The sequence below is a fragment of the Watersipora subatra genome, chromosome 4 (assembly GCF_963576615.1).
Source record: "Watersipora subatra chromosome 4, tzWatSuba1.1, whole genome shotgun sequence".
Classification (NCBI taxonomy): Eukaryota; Metazoa; Bryozoa; class Gymnolaemata; order Cheilostomatida; family Watersiporidae; genus Watersipora; species Watersipora subatra.
This window is the reverse complement of record NC_088711.1, coordinates 3,008,615-3,024,892: the sequence shown is the minus strand read 5'-3', so window position 1 is coordinate 3,024,892 and position 16,278 is coordinate 3,008,615. Positions and strand designations below refer to the sequence as shown.

General features: G+C 37.6%; 1 protein-coding gene across 3 annotated transcripts in view; it reads left to right on the top strand.

Moving 5' to 3' along the window:
• Nucleotides 1-16,278, top strand: part of LOC137392907 (phosphatase and actin regulator 2-like) — a 46,831-nt gene that overhangs the window by 14,863 nt on the left and 15,690 nt on the right. For all 3 annotated transcript variants that reach the window (XM_068079271.1, XM_068079270.1, XM_068079269.1), the window contains 4 exons: nt 5,556-5,597; nt 6,014-6,133; nt 7,210-7,480; nt 14,981-15,081. In XM_068079271.1, the coding sequence (XP_067935372.1) occupies nt 5,556-5,597; nt 6,014-6,133; nt 7,210-7,480; nt 14,981-15,081 (534 nt within the window). The remainder of the gene's footprint in view (nt 1-5,555; nt 5,598-6,013; nt 6,134-7,209; nt 7,481-14,980; nt 15,082-16,278) is intronic.

Below are 16,278 nucleotides of genomic sequence, written 5' to 3'. Positions count from 1 at the left end.
ATAGCTGGCTTTTGCAGCGGGTTACTATTACAGTGCACCCCTGTGTTACGATTACCCTGTTCTACGTTTTTTGCTTTGTGGTGTGGAACAAAATGTTTTTTGTCTCCATCATATGACATTTGTTCTATACTGTGTTACTGATACATGTATACTGATACATGTTACTGATACATGTTACTGATACATGTATACTGTTACATGTATACTGTTATGTTATTATAAACACTACTCATTATTCGCTGTAAGTTATAGTGACATCGTATCTGGAAACAGATAGTGGATAAAATTTTAGACGACAAAGTTGACGTTTAGTTTAGTAAAATACTAAAACTTAGCTTCAAGTGTGTGTTTAGTAAACTAAATTCATTTAAGTTAAATTCAACATGTATGTTATACATCTGTCTTGAAGGTAAGAACTCCTCCGGTATGTACTGCGCATAGTACATTGTAATGTTACATTTTATTGCAGATCATAACCACTAAATATGCTAAAATTACTGTAGGTAACTATATTTACTAAGGTTAACATATTATTTTGTTACTAATAATTAGTAACTAATTTTAGCATGTGCAATACGTATATAAAATTTTGATGTTTCTTACCAGGGGTATTTGCAGTAGATATTTACTATGGGTTTCTATAGCCCTCACATTTTCACCTTATGATGCTAACACTGGAACGAGTTACAACCATATGACGAGGTTCCACTGTACTATGTTACTATATGGCTATAGTGCTGTGACGCCTAGTTGTGCCAGTGCCAAGCGCTATGCTGGGCCGATAATAGAGCAATGGTTGTGCGACGCCTTATGTCAAGGTCAAGCATGATCTATGCGTACGACAAGTGTGATGCCGTTGGTCTGTGAGGTCTTTTCCATGGCGCGTCGTACGGGTATTTTTAAATAGAAACACGGAATCACGACAGAATGATGGCAACATGGCTGTTTCCATGATGGTATTGCAGTGCCCTATTGGGGATTGTCGCTACTTTATCACTCTATGGAAACTTAATATATGGCTGGCTCTTGCAGCAGGTGACTACGGCTGGCTCTTGCAGCAGGTGATTATGGCTGGCTCCTGCAGCAGGTGACTGGCTGGTTCTTGCAGCAGGTAACTATGGCTGGTACTTGCAGCAGGTGACTATGGTTGGCTTTTGCAGCAGGTGACTACGGTTGGTTCTTGCAGCAGGTAACCATGGTTGGTTCTTGCAGCAGGTGACTGTGGTTGGTTCTTGTAGCAGGTGACTGGCTGGTTCTTGCAGCAGGTGACTGGCTGGTTCTTGCAGCAGGTGACTATGGCTGGCACTTGCAGCAGGTGACTCTGGCTGGTACTTGCAGCAGGTGACTATGGTTGGTTCTTGCGGCAGGTGACTATGGCTGGCACTTGCAGCAGGTGACTATGGTTGGTTCTTGCGGCAGGTGACTATGGCTGGTTCTTGCAGCAGGTGACTATGGCTGGTTCTTGCAGCGGGTGACTATGGTTGGCACTTGCAGCAGGTGACTATGGCTGGCACTTGCGGCAGGTGACCATGGCTGGTTCTTGCAATAGTGTTTGTCCAAGTTAGACAAATGTTAATTTATGTTACACGCGAGGGCTTGATTGCCTAGAAGCATTTGACTCAAACCTACAATCATCCAAAATGGCTTTGCGGATACCTAAGCACCTTAAAAAAATGTTCCGCAAAAAATCTATAGAAGACTAGTGCAGGTGTTAAACCTGTAATCACCTGCAGGAATACATAGAGAGATGGTGTTGAGCAGCGCACACCATGGTTTCCATAGATGAGTCTGGACTGACAATGCCGAAGCTCAGTTTATAATAATGGGAAAGAATAGTCTGCTGTTTGTTGTGCTAAGTCCGAGCAATAACTCCGTTCAAACTTAATCAGGTGTATCTGCAATTAGTTCATGACAATCGGCATGATTAAATCCAGTAGAAATGTAAAATGAAAAAGTAATATTTCTGGCAGTTTTACATTTACACCTGTCATTATTGTCTTGAATCAACAAAAATTTAGTGAATCTTTCTGATAATTCAAAGGAAAAGTGTTTCTCGGAGAAAAAAGCAAAGCAATGTGACATTAGTTGTCAGGGTTGTCACTTTTATCAGTATTACGAGTTATCACGTTTTGAGAGGATGAAGACAGATGTTTACAGTAGCAAAGGGCGGCATCTAAGTTTAGGCTATATTTGATTAAAAGTATAAGAGTGTAAAAATTGGCAAAAATTGAAGTAATCACCTATTTGAGGACAAAAAAACATAGATAATGTTACATGTACAGTGAAACATGGATAACTCGCCCTCGGATATAGCGAACACATGGTTAACTCGAATGGATTTGCTTGGTCCGTTCCCACGCAATGATAAATGGCTCTATATAACTCGAACTCAACACTTAATTCGAACCGTTTTTTGCCCAACGGCTACCGAAACGGTTGCTATCGCTTTAGAAAATCACTTTATTCCAAGCCATAGAGGTAAACCTCAACTTTTCGTAATTCATCAGCGTCGTTATTACCTCCATCGGCAAAATATTTTTGTCAACGACTTTTCTAAAGGTTTGGTGAAATTTGATTTATACTACTATACGATGAATAGCACGGGCTAGCCGGGTCACGCGCGCAAGGATTTTCGCCACGCACATAGAAAACAAAAACAGCATGTTGTTTTTGTTTTGTATTTGCGTGGCGAAAATCCTTGAGTGCGTGACCCGGCTAGCCCGTGATGAATAGTTTTTCGACGTTGATTCCGTGTTGAATCAACGTCGGAATGTTGAATGTTTAAAACGTCTTAAAAATTGTTGTAATTAAACGTATACGTTGTCTTAGCTAAAAAACTATTTATCATTTGACCTAAACACAGAATACGTGTGTACATTCAATAAGTATCCATTCAAAAAGCGTGAGTGATATACAATGTACCGTAAAACCTCGTAAAACTTTTAATTGAACTGCCTCGGAGTGTTGCTCTTAACGAATCCCAGGTAAAGTAAGGTAATCTTTGCATAAACTTCAAGAAAAATCGGCAAAATTGATTGTGGGTAAAACGCTCAAAAGAAAAAGATGTCTTTTCTTTTGAGCATTTCAGCAACGATCAAGTTTTGCCAATGTCAATCTAAAAAACGTCCTGGCAATAACATCACCTCAAACAACAAACCAATCTCAAGTGATAGAAAAATCTCTATACTTTTTGATAAAAACGTTTTAAACTTTACATTAGAAGCATTTAATTTGAAACAAGCCATTTGTGCTTTTGATTTATATTATAGTTTGTATATGTACATGTATCTACTAATAAATAAGTAAATACATGGACTTGTGACAGTGCTCTGATAATTCGAACACTTTTGCTTGGTCCCTTGAAGTTTGAGTTATCCGAGTTTCACTGTATTTATAAAAATTATTCGCTATGCGGCAAGAGAAGATAACTCTATCCTAGGGTGTTAATGGTTGAAGTCTCATTCAATATTTATATATCAATTATATCATTCAATTCAATATTGTGGCAAACAAATCAACCTTGCCTAGAGATCAACCAATATCCATTTATGGAAACTGTGATTGGAATATTGTCAGACCATCTATTAGTTATTATAGCGAGGCCCCTTTAGCTAGCTGATAGTTACTGCAGTTCTCATATTGGTTGTTGCTCCGACTTAGAAGATTATTTATGTGTGGTTTGCCTCATGAACAATACTTGTCAGGTTACTAGCTCAGCTACTAGCTCGTTTAGCGATTTAATTTCATTAATTTTTTGTTGGAATCAAAAATACAAGTAGAAAAAGTAATAAAAGTACAAGTATATTGGTAGCTACACAGCGCTTCTGTGACCACTCGGATTAGCGATGACATCATCCTTGGCACATTTCAGCTTGACTTAGTCTATAGAGCGATGAACAGGTTGTTGTCTAATTCTGTTCAATTTAGCTTTATGAAAGTGTTTTGTTGCGCTGCTCATGTGAAACTAACGGCTTCATTGTGTATCGGCTTGCTGTTAAGTTATTCCTTATGTTTTATGCCTTTTTTGTCGCCTTTCCTGTTGCTTTTGCTCCTATATCACTAAATTGAATGTTCTATGATTGTTGTTACAAGAATGTGTTCTGTCGTGGCACTTTTTGAACACAGAATAGTCAAACTGGGACCCTGCTAGGCTGACTTGAGGCCATAAATTCTGATTGATTGCGGCCAGCGTTAAAGCTTAATTCCGCAGCTGTGCAAACTTTGTTCAATTTTGTCTTGATCAGAAAAGGCATATGTAGAACTCCCAGGTTTCTTGAGATTTTACCTACCATACGTATCAGATTGCGTAGTCAGACTGGCAACTGACTAGTTGCTGCCCATATTTTCTGTTAGCTGTCGTGAAGGTCTTGTATTTGCTGTTCCAATTTGATCAGTTAAAGCTTTGCTTGTGGCCAAAGCCCGTTAGGAAATTAATAATATTGTGCCACTGGTTGTGACACAAATTTGATAAAGAAAAGATTGATGCATTTAAAGACGAATAGACATAAGACTAATATCACGCAAGCAAGATTGACAGGATTAATGGCGGCACAATTAAATCGATACAAATAGATCAGTGCAATTAGATCGGCGCAATTAGATCGATACAATTATATAGGCACAATTAGATCAGCACAATTAAATCGATACAAATAGATCAGCGCAATTAGATCGATACAGTTAGATCGGCGCAATTAGATCGGCGCAATTAGATCAGCACAACTAGATCGGCGCAATTAGATCAGCACAACTAGATCGGCGCAATTAGATCAATACAGTAGTACTGTCGATTAGTATTGTCGACAAATAGTGAAGATTGACTCAATTGGGCCACAAAGTTGCTGCAATGTCTCAAAGCAATAAATATCATTGAAATTATGTTTAAATTTGGGGACACACGTGACTGAGTAGTCCATAGCCTCTGGGGACCTCTGGGGACCTTGACACACTGCTTAACTCCTGCAGCTATTATTTTGATGTTTACCAATGCTAAGAATGGAATAATAGAAATCAATTTTAGAAAGTATCATGAGCTAATCAACAAATGACAGGGTTTGACTTTTTATCGAGATTAACCTTTAATAAATTTGGTTTTGGACAGTGGCTTATCGTTGTGAAGTTACTTCCCTCAGTGTCATCTAGCTTTGTTCACATATTGTCACATGTGTTTGCGTGTCCGCATGCTAGACCATCTGGCAGTTGTTTGCCATCATACTAGAAATGCTTCCTGTATGCTTCTGACTTTATAAGCTATTTGTCATGACAGCTCACTCTCTCGCTGCGCTTACCTTGCCTGCTCAGTTAGTAATTGTAGTCTGAGATGAGCCTCTTGTTGATGATAGGCCTGATAAAAAACATCTCATTATGTGATGCTCTGTTTATATGCTAAGAGCCATTGTGCAGCCATATTTCATACAATCCACGCTAATCACTCTCCTACCTTTTCTAGCTTAGCAGAGTTCATAATGTTGTGAAGGGGTTGCTGCGCCTCGCATTACTAGAGCCTAAACTCGCAATACTCCATCGCATGGGTAACACTTATCTTTATTCTATAGCTGATCATGGCATGGAAGATGCGGGAGCGAACAGTGTAGCTGGTAGGTTAAGTAGATTATTCTTTGCTTAATAAGAATGAATTTACACACTGTCGGTGTCAAGAATATTAGCTGTAAATTACTCATACGTTGCTAGATCGTGCTTAGCTATCTGTAAGATGCTTTTAGTCCTATGATGTAAGTTTGCTCACTCATAATGGTTGATCATAGATCCTTGCAAGGAATAACTCTGTGACAGTTACCCAGCTTTACATACATCATAGCTAGAGAGCTCAATAACTGACAACTGAATCCACACAGCCTGCTTAATGTCATCTAGTCATATTCTCCGGCGCACGTTTCAGAGGCGCTGCATTGGGATGACAACTTCTTTATGACATTTTTAGCCATCTAGCTATGCGTGCAACATTTAGCTTGGCTGTCAGTTCGCATCAACAAATATAATTACTCGTTGACAGGTGGGGAAGGTGACCACGTTGGCCAAGTCTCGTTCTCCGCTGACACCGCAAACGGAGGAATTGTCATTCCTTCTCGATCTCCCACTATGCCTCATGATCCTTCAACAGCCAACCGTTCCAGTATGTATTATCTCTTATAACTTTCTTTTACTTTGGTAAAGTGAGATGGCGATGTCTGGTTATACCACCACCTGCAGCATTTGTCACCATTGACATTATTAAAGGTTGACTTGCAACAAAATTCACATTACAGTTATTTGGTATCAAAAGATTCACCATGTCTTACTCTGTTGTGTTGTAGGTGCCACATATGTGGAAATGTGATTACAAGCTTTTAAAAGCTCAAAAACGAAAAGCCGCCGTAGATTGGAATCTCTTTATTTCGATGACGTAGTCATGAAATTTGGTTATTGTTTTGTCACGTGATGTTCTCACGGGAATTGAAAGGCCAATAAAAGGCTCAATATAAAACTTATCGTAACACTAGTTTATGACAAACACTTCGGGTTTTACCGAAGACCCCGTATCAAATATAGATGTTTGCTACTTTACAGTTTTGTTTCGGTTTGGTCTAATCGGCAAGTCGTAATCTGATCATGTGACCCAATACTTCGCAAATAATTTTTGCAGCACCTTTCGATTATCACAAGTGACCAACAGGCTCGGCATGATTATCAGACAATGATATGTACTCCTTCGAGGTAGGGTTAAAAAAATTAAGCAAATTTTTACAGTAAGTTATAAGATATCACTGCTAAAAGTGACAGCATTACAATGACGATAAAATAGACGCGTAAGAACAATAGACATGGTTTTATTGAATGCGTGAAGTATATTTGTGAAAATATTTCGACGAATAAGATTGCATGAAAGTGTAAACAGAAACCATCTCTCACAGCTACGTCACATTTGAGCCGTTTTGGAAAGAGAATCCAAACTACTGCGGTCTCGTGTGGCTGCGATTAACTGTTCATTTTTTAGCTTTTAAGAGCTTGTAATCACATTTCCACATATTTTGCACATACAACACAACAGAGTAAGACATGGTGAATCTTGATATCAAATAACTGTAATGTGAATTTTGTTGCAAGTCAACCTTTAATGTCTAAGCGTGTTGATCGTAGCTAGGCAGCTTGCTATATGTCAGACGCTCTGCTGTCCTCACATACTTTTCTAAAACAAATGTTGGGCTTCAGTGTCAGCTGATGAGGATGCTGGGTATCCTCCTCCTCCAGACTACAACGAGCCACCGCCGTATGCTCCCCCTCCTCCTCCGGAAGACTTCGAAGATGAAGATGATGACTCTTCAACTGGTGATGAGGAGGAGCATGACATGAGTACGATTCCTCTCGTAAAGGAAGTGCCGATTCGAGAGCCTGACCTCACCGCTGTGCCAAAGAAAAGCGCTTTAAAGAAGCCTGTCCAGACCCGGCCTGTTGTCATCATTAGGAATCCCCAGAAGTCTCGGTAATGTCTTTACAATTATCATATGTATATTTGCGCTCGTTGGTCATTTATATGGACCAAGGGAGGCAAATCCAAAATTGGCATTAAAAAATCTTGATATATAAAGTTACTAGGTGAATACCCGGCGTTGCCCAGGTAATTAAAAGTCTTTGTACAGAAAATTAATTTTTATTTAATATATAACAACAGTTAACATTCTAGCTTTCAAACTTCATATCGTGAAAAAAGTGTTTTGTGTTGTTCAAATACTTGTTAAGAGAAAAAATAAAACAACTGTAAAGGTTTTCAAACTTTCAAACAACTATAAAGGTTTTCAAACTTCCAAACAACTGTAACATTTAGATTTAAAATCATGAAAAGGTGTTTTGTTGAAATAAATTTAGAGAAAAAATACAATGATGCGCGTCCCAAAATAATTGGGACGCCTATATATATTTCTCAAGGTATGCATGCATGCATTTCGGCTATAGATATTAAAATCTTGGAATAAAGAATCTGTACCGACGAAGATTTGATCTCAGATCCTACCATTTATCAGTCCGACGCCCTACCCAATAGGCTACAGATAATGGGTTAATAGCTTGCCGATTTAAGTCACTATATGGAAGCACATACTCAACGGTTGTGCATACCATGTAGGGTGATTGCACAAGTGATTGTCATTAGTTTGCTTACTAAAATTTTCCATTGGCAATCTGTCAGGCTAATAGCGAGTGGCAGGCAACTCTCATTACTTCTCATTGTTTATAAGCTGATTTTTAATACTCAGGCAACGCCCGGTAGTGCAGCTAGTAATGGAAATAACTAGGAATTCATGTTGAAATAACCTGGCTGTTAGAGCAGCTAGATGACTAAAACTATATATTTTCTAGTTCCTCACACTGTCAGGAGTATGATGAAACTAATTATATTATTATTATAGTTAGCTGGTTTTTATTATGAATTTTTTTACTGGGCAACATCTTCAACTACAATATCTAGCAAGATTTTGATTATGGTCAATTTACGACACAGTGTCTGCCAGATATCATATTAAAATAATTTTGAACAACTCTTTGTATAATTTTGTGGCCCTTAAAAGGGCTGTTGGGGTTTTTCAAATTGGGGTTAGTTTGAGGTGAATTTTTTTCAAATGGGATTAGTCATTTATAATATTATTTTTTATTTATTTTAATTTATTTAAAACATTTATATATTAGTTTACTACATTGGGATGCGAAACTAATGTTATAAAATGAAAATATGGCATTCAGTCAAAATTAGAATTTGGAATCAGGTGTCCCAACTATTTTGGCCATCACTGTAAAACAGCTGTGAAGGTGTTCAAATGTAAATGTGAAATAATTAGCGAGTAATGGCTAAATAAAGTCTGTTTTGCTGCGACTACAATGAAAAATTGTTGGTATACAATTATATGATTTTAATTCGTCTCTATGTTGGCATAGTAGGGCGCAAATATCGTATAGAGTGGTATAGAAACCCATAGTATAGTGATTATCTAATGCAAACACTTTCTGGTAAAAATTATCAAAGTTTAATATACGTACTGTACATATAAAAAATTAGTAACAAAACAATATTTTAACCCTAGTAACACTATGGTTGACTACAGTAGAATTAGCATATTTAGTGGTTATGATCTGTAATAAAATGTAACATTACAATGTACTACATGCAGTACGTACCGGAGGGAGTTCTTACCTTCATGACAGACGTATAACATACATGTTGAATTTAACTTAAATGAATTTAGTTTACTAAACACACACTTGAAGCTAAATTTTAGTATTTTACTAAACTAAACGTCAACTTTGTCATCATCTTAAATTTCTTCACCTGTTTCCGGTTTTGTTTACTTTATAACCTATAACGAATAATGCTGAACTAAGAGAGAGCGAGCATCGTATCTCTTTCAGGCCTTGCGGGAGGGATTTCTCGGCATCTTCATTATTCTGAAGTATTCAGCACACCGACCAGCAAATTTGAATTTTTAGAGAATTTATTGTTGATATCGTATGGGAAAAAATGTGGTATGGTGCGGATGAAAAAACATCGGTGATGGTGAAAAAAATCGTATAACAGGGACATCATAGCCAGGAGGTGCACTTTGCCTCACATAACTTAAATGAATTTAATTTACTAAACATATACTTGAAGCTAAGTTTTAGTATTTTACCAAGCTTCAACTTTGTCATAGGCTACAATTTTACCAGTTATCTGTTTTCGAATTTGTTTTTACTATAGTTTATAATGAGTAACACTGAACTGAGATAGCGAGCATCATATATATCTCTTTTAGGTGTTGTGGGAGGGCTTTCGGCGAATAGCATATCAGCATTTTTGTTATTTCATCATAATCGGTACACAGACTGCCAAATTTTAATTTTGAGAGAATTTTTTGTTGATAAAATGTTGAAAAATGATGCGTCTCTGTGTGGGGAGGACAAAAAAACATTGTTTCAATATAGTAAGGCAAAAAAATTTTATACGAGAGCATCGTGACCCGAGGGCGCACGGGAGCATCGTGACCCGAGGGCGCACGGGAGCATCGTGACCCGAGGGCGCACTGTATCAATTCATAATTTAGCAAGTGCAATTGCGAAAAGGGTATACAGCATATAGTAAGAGCAATGGGAATGGTAAGAATGGCTTAGTCTTGGCAGATAGGTGTGTGTGTTCACAAATTTGCGGTTGCCAATTTTGTGATATCTAATCCAGCACGGAGGTATTTTATATAGATATATATACATTTATATATATATGTATATTTATATATATAGATAGATTAGTCAAGTACACCGCTCTCAAAGATGTTATTGGACCATGTTTATGTGAAGCAATCCGCTAAGACCATCGTGCACAGCTGTCAAATATATAATCACCAACCTACAGACCATTTGAATTGTTAGTCCTGGAACTTGGTAAAATATATGTGAATGTTTGGGGACAACATGAAAAACACCCATGATTTCAATAAACTAGATTGTGATCCTTGTCTACTGGCGTCCTACTGTTTACAAAATACTAGATGTATCCTTGAATGATAACCTTGACCCATACATTGCAAGTGTGTCATACCTTTTAAAATGATAACCTTGACCCATACATTGCAAGTGTGTCATACCTTTTAAAAGCCTACGAGCTCATTAAATGTAATTATTAAAATAATTTAGCTTGTACAGTATAATTGAGAACTTCAGCTATCAGTTGTACGCAATTGTTCTATGTGTAAGGTTGGCATGGTGCTAGTTCATCAGTCAGTTGCCATTAACATTGCATGGCAAGGTTAATATATGTTCAAAGTTAGCTCATTGATACTGTAGATGTTTCCAGGTTGTTGTCAAAACGTATAAGCACACTTTATCAAGTTATACAAAGACTAATAATCAACACGGTTCAATTAGACCTCTATGAAGGTCCATAACACGGTGTAACATATTTCACATCAACATGGTTCAATAAGACCTCTATAAAGGTCTATAACACGGTGTAACATATTTCACATCAACATGGTTCAATAAGACCTCTATAAAGGTCCATAACACAGTGTAACATATTTCACATCAACACGGTTCAATAAGACCTCTACAAAGGTCCATAACACGGTGTAACATATTTCACATCAACATGGTTCAATAAGACCTCTATAAAGATCCATAACACGGTGTAACATATTTCACATTAACACGGTTCAATAAGACCTCTATAAAGGTCCATAACATGGTGTAACATATTTCACATCAACATGGTTCAATAAGACCTCTATAAAGGTCTATAACACGGTGTAACATATTTCACATCAACATGGTTCAATAAGACCTCTATCAAGGTCCATAACACGGTGTAACATATTTCACATTAACATGGTTCAATAAGACCTCTATAAAGGTCCATAACACGGTGTAACATATTTCACATCAACACGGTTCAATAAGACCTCTAGAAAGGTCCATTACACAGTGTAACATATTTCACATCAACATGGTTCAATAAGACCTCTATAAAGGTCCATAACATGGTGTAACATATTTCACATCAACACGGTTCAGTAAGACCTCTATAAAGGTCCATAACACAGTGTAACATATTTCACATCAACATGGTTCAATAAGACCTCTATAAAGGTCCATAACACCGTGTAACATATTTCACATCAACATGGTTCAATAAGACCTCTATAAAGGTCCATAACACGGTGTAACATATTTCACATCAACACGGTTCAATAAGACCTCTATAAAGGTCCATAACACGGTGTAACATATTTCACATTAACACGGTTCAATAAGACCTCTATAAAGATCTATAACACAGTGTAACATATTTCACATCAACATGGTTCAATAAGACCTCTATAAAGGTCCATAACATGATGTAACATATTTCACATCAACATGGTTCAATAAGACCTCTATAAAGGTCCATAACACAGTGTAACATATTTCACATCAACATGGTTCAATAAGACCTCTATAAAGGTCCATAACACAGTGTAACATATTTCACATCAACATGGTTCAATAAGACCTCTATAAAGGTCCATAACATAGTGTAACATATTTCACATCAACATGGTTCAATAAGACCTCTATAAAGGTCCATAACACAGTGTAACATATTTCACATTAACATAGTTTAATAAGACCTCTATAAAGGTCCATAACACGGTGTAACATATTTCACATTAACACGGTTCAATAAGACCTCTATAAAGGTCTATAACACGGTGTAAGATATTTCACATTAACACGGTTCAATAAGACCTCTATAAAGGTCCATAAGATGGTGTAAGATATTTCACATTAACACGGTTCAATAAGACCTCTATAAAGGTCCATAAGATGGTGTAAGATATTTCACATTAACATAGTTCAATAAGACCTCTATAAAGGTCCATAACACGGTGTAACATATTTCACATTAACACGGTTCAATAAGACCTCTATAAAGGTCCATAACACGGTGTAACATATTTCACATTAACACGGTTCAATAAGACCTCTATAAAGGTCTATAACACGGTGTAACATATTTCACATTAACACGGTTCAATAAGACCTCTATAAAGATCCATAAGATGGTGTAAGATATTTCACATTAACACGGTTCAATAAGACCTCTATAAAGGTCCATAAGATGGTGTAAGATATTTCACATTAACATAGTTCAATAAGACCTCTATAAAGGTCCATAACACGGTGTAACATATTTCACATTAACACGGTTCAATAAGACCTCTATAAAGGTCCATAACACGGTGTAAGATATTTCACATTAACACAGTTCAATAAGACCTCTATAAAGGTCCATAAGATGGTGTACTACCAGATGTTTCAACATACGGTTTAAAGTTGAGCGAATCTTTGTATCGGTATATGAAGTTTCTGAACATATTACAATTTTGTAAGCAAAAGTAAAAAGATTGGTAGAGCTTGAAAACAAAATTTAATATTATTAAAATATATATATTTATACACAAATGTATATATACTAATTAATTTAAACTATATATATTGTGTAAGTTAACGTAAGAGACACCGTGTATTTGTATTGCTGACTACCACTTTACCTCAGCTTTCTTAAACCTTTCTCTAAGGTATAGCAATAGAAACATAAGGTATAGCAATATAAACATCTTTACTGGTTATTACTTTATTTCTTACATATACGTAATTGAGTTTTTAAATTAGTTTTTCTACAATGTATTTTTAATGCGATATTTTATTAGTTTAAATATGTACTATGGAGTTTCTCACCTGTCGTACTTGTTAAAATAAAACAGGGCTTATTATTAGAGTGCTTACTGCAACATTCAAAACGGATCAATTTTAAATTATTTGACTATATCAAGCTCTATTGAATAGCTCTATTGAATACTTATGAATTTGCCATCACATATGCTGCAGCATTAAAGCCTGATCTACAAAGCAGATTATACAATATTGCTCCATTGTGTTTCAGCTCATAATCCTCAGTGTTCTAACCTGCAACTATCAATTTCACTGCAGGTGTGAATCTGGTCACAGCGTTACTCTAGTTATTCAGTGCATGCCATCTCACACATGTTTATGATCACTCTTATTTTTAACTGTCTCAGTATGCTATCGATCTTTTTTTCCTTTACCTGGGATATGACTGGAAGGCAATCCGTTTTCGTTGGTAGCTTTTTTCTATTATCCAAAGTTTTTTTATTAGTTGTCCCACCATACTACTGGGTGCGGTTTGTGTTATAACCTTATGATAGAGCGCCGTAGGAGTTGTCCCACCATACTACTGGGTGCGGTTCGTGTTATAACTTTATGATAGAGCGCCGTAGGGCAAGATTGATAAAAGCACAGTTTCAAGTGTAGTACCAGGTGTGAGAGAACTATCAGCAAGGGATAGTGTTGAGGCGTGTAGTTAAAAATAGTTTAATAGTTTTCGAGTGCTTTGGCTGTGCAACTGCCTCTAATTACGATCTCTTCCTTTCTAGGCTGGTCTGCGCTGGTTATTAGTTAATCAAACATTCGTATTTCCGTTCACTCCGCTGGGCCATTGATATCATAATACTACGGATGGCATTATACAGTTTGTCAATGCTACTCAAACTGGTAACTTAGTTAAGAAAATGTATTCAGTTTCCTTTTGTAAAATTATATTAATAGTGTCACAAGTAATAGTAATTGTATTAATAGTGTCAAAAGCAATAATAATTGTATTAAAAGGTATTTAGTTTCTACCATTACGGAATCCCCCTGTCTTTATGTTCCCTCTTGGTTGGTGACTTTTTAACATCTCTACCAAGTTGTAGTAGCCACGCTGTTAGGATACGCATTTATTAGATCTCAATCAAAGTATGTCATTATTGCATTAACTACAAAGTGTATAATTAGGTTGAATGAAAACTATGGATTTGTTGCTCATCAATAGCTATTGCACATAGTAGTAGTAGTACAGTCATACCTCTACATACAAGTATCCCAACATGCGAGGAACTCGTGATACGGGCTGACTTTCGGGCAAGTTTCTTTCTTGAGATACGAGTAATCTTTGAGATACGAGCAGTTGGGCCAGTCATCAATGGCCACTATATGGCCAAGTATGCGAGAAGCCACTTTCGAGAACCGCATTGCTCGATCTTTTTGGAATCAGGTGAAAGTTTTTTAAAAGGTTGGCTAAAAAGTAATCGTGAACGCGAGGCAAAATACGGCTAGCTGGAAACATACTAGAAAAAAGACCACAAAATTAAAGTAAGTTTCGTGAAATATGAAAACTTATCGTAACTTAAACTTAAGCTAAATTCATTGAAGTTAAATTCAATGTTTCTATTACTTAGTATGCTAACGGATTAATTTACACTTAGATAATTCATATAGGAAATGGTGTCGTGAGATGCGAGTAAATAGAACGCAGCTCTTATGTCGAGGTATGACTGTTACAGTAGTAGTGTTAGCAGCAGCTGTCCATTTATCAAGAGATGCTGCAAAGTATGATATAGGCGTTTGTTCTATTCTCTTGCAGCCGCAATGACGGAGAAACCGGCAGCTATCACTCGAGTGAAGATTCATCGGATGAAGAGATTAATTATAGGGATGATTACAGTGAAGGAGAGAGTCCTGATGGTAAGAAGAGCACATGGTTATCTATTCCTCGGCTCTACCTCCACATTTACTAATTCATATCCCGTGTCTCCACTCCTCTCTAGTCGTGTCTCCACTCCTCTCTAGTCGTGTCTCCACTCCTCTCTAGTCGTGTCTCCACTCCTCTCTAGTCGTGTCTCCACTCCTCTCTAGTCGTGTCTCCACTCCTCTCTAGTCGTGTCTCCACTCCTCTCTAGTCGTGTCTCCACTCCTCTCTAGTCGTGTCTCCACTCCTCTCTAGTCGTGTCTCCACTCCTCTCTAGTCGTGTCTCCACTCCTCTCTAGTCGTGTCTCCACTCCTCTCTAGTCGTGTCTCCACTCCTCTCTAGTCGTGTCTCCACTCCTCTCTAGTCGTGTCTCCACTCCTCTCTAGTCGTGTCTCCACTCCTCTCTAGTCGTGTCTCCACTCCTCTCTAGTCGTGTCTCCACTCCTCTCTAGTCGTGTCTCCACTCCTCTCTAGTCGTGTCTCCACTCCTCTCTAGTCGTGTCTCCACTCCTCTCTAGTCGTGTCTCCACTCCTCTCTAGTCGTGTCTCCACTCCTCTCTAGTCGTGTCTCCACTCCTCTCTAGTCGTGTCTCCACTCCTCTCTAGTCGTGTCTCCACTCCTCTCTAGTCGTGTCTCCACTCCTCTCTAGTCGTGTCTCCACTCCTCTCTAGTCGTGTCTCCACTCCTCTCTAGTCGTGTCTCCACTCCTCTCTAGTCGTGTCTCCACTCCTCTCTAGTCGTGTCTCCACTCCTCTCTAGTCGTGTCTCCACTCCTCTCTAGTCGTGTCTCCACTCCTCTCTAGTCGTGTCTCCACTCCTCTCTAGTCGTGTCTCCACTCCTCTCTAGTCGTGTCTCCACTCCTCTCTAGTCGTGTCTCCACTCCTCTCTAGTCGGTCATCTTCATCCAGTTTTGAGATGTTTGTTTTATTGCTAGCAAGGATTTGCTAGCAATAAATATATACATACTAGCAATATATATATATAATACTGGTATTATATAATACCAGTATTATATAATACTGGTATTATATAATATTATTATTAGCCAATACTGTTAGTGACCAGTGCACATTGTTGCTTCTTATTGGCTGATACTGCAGCAACTAGTGCACATTGTTGCTTCTTATGGGCTGAAACTATTAGCAACCAGTGCACATTGTTCTTTTTGAAAATAACAACCCTACCAGTTA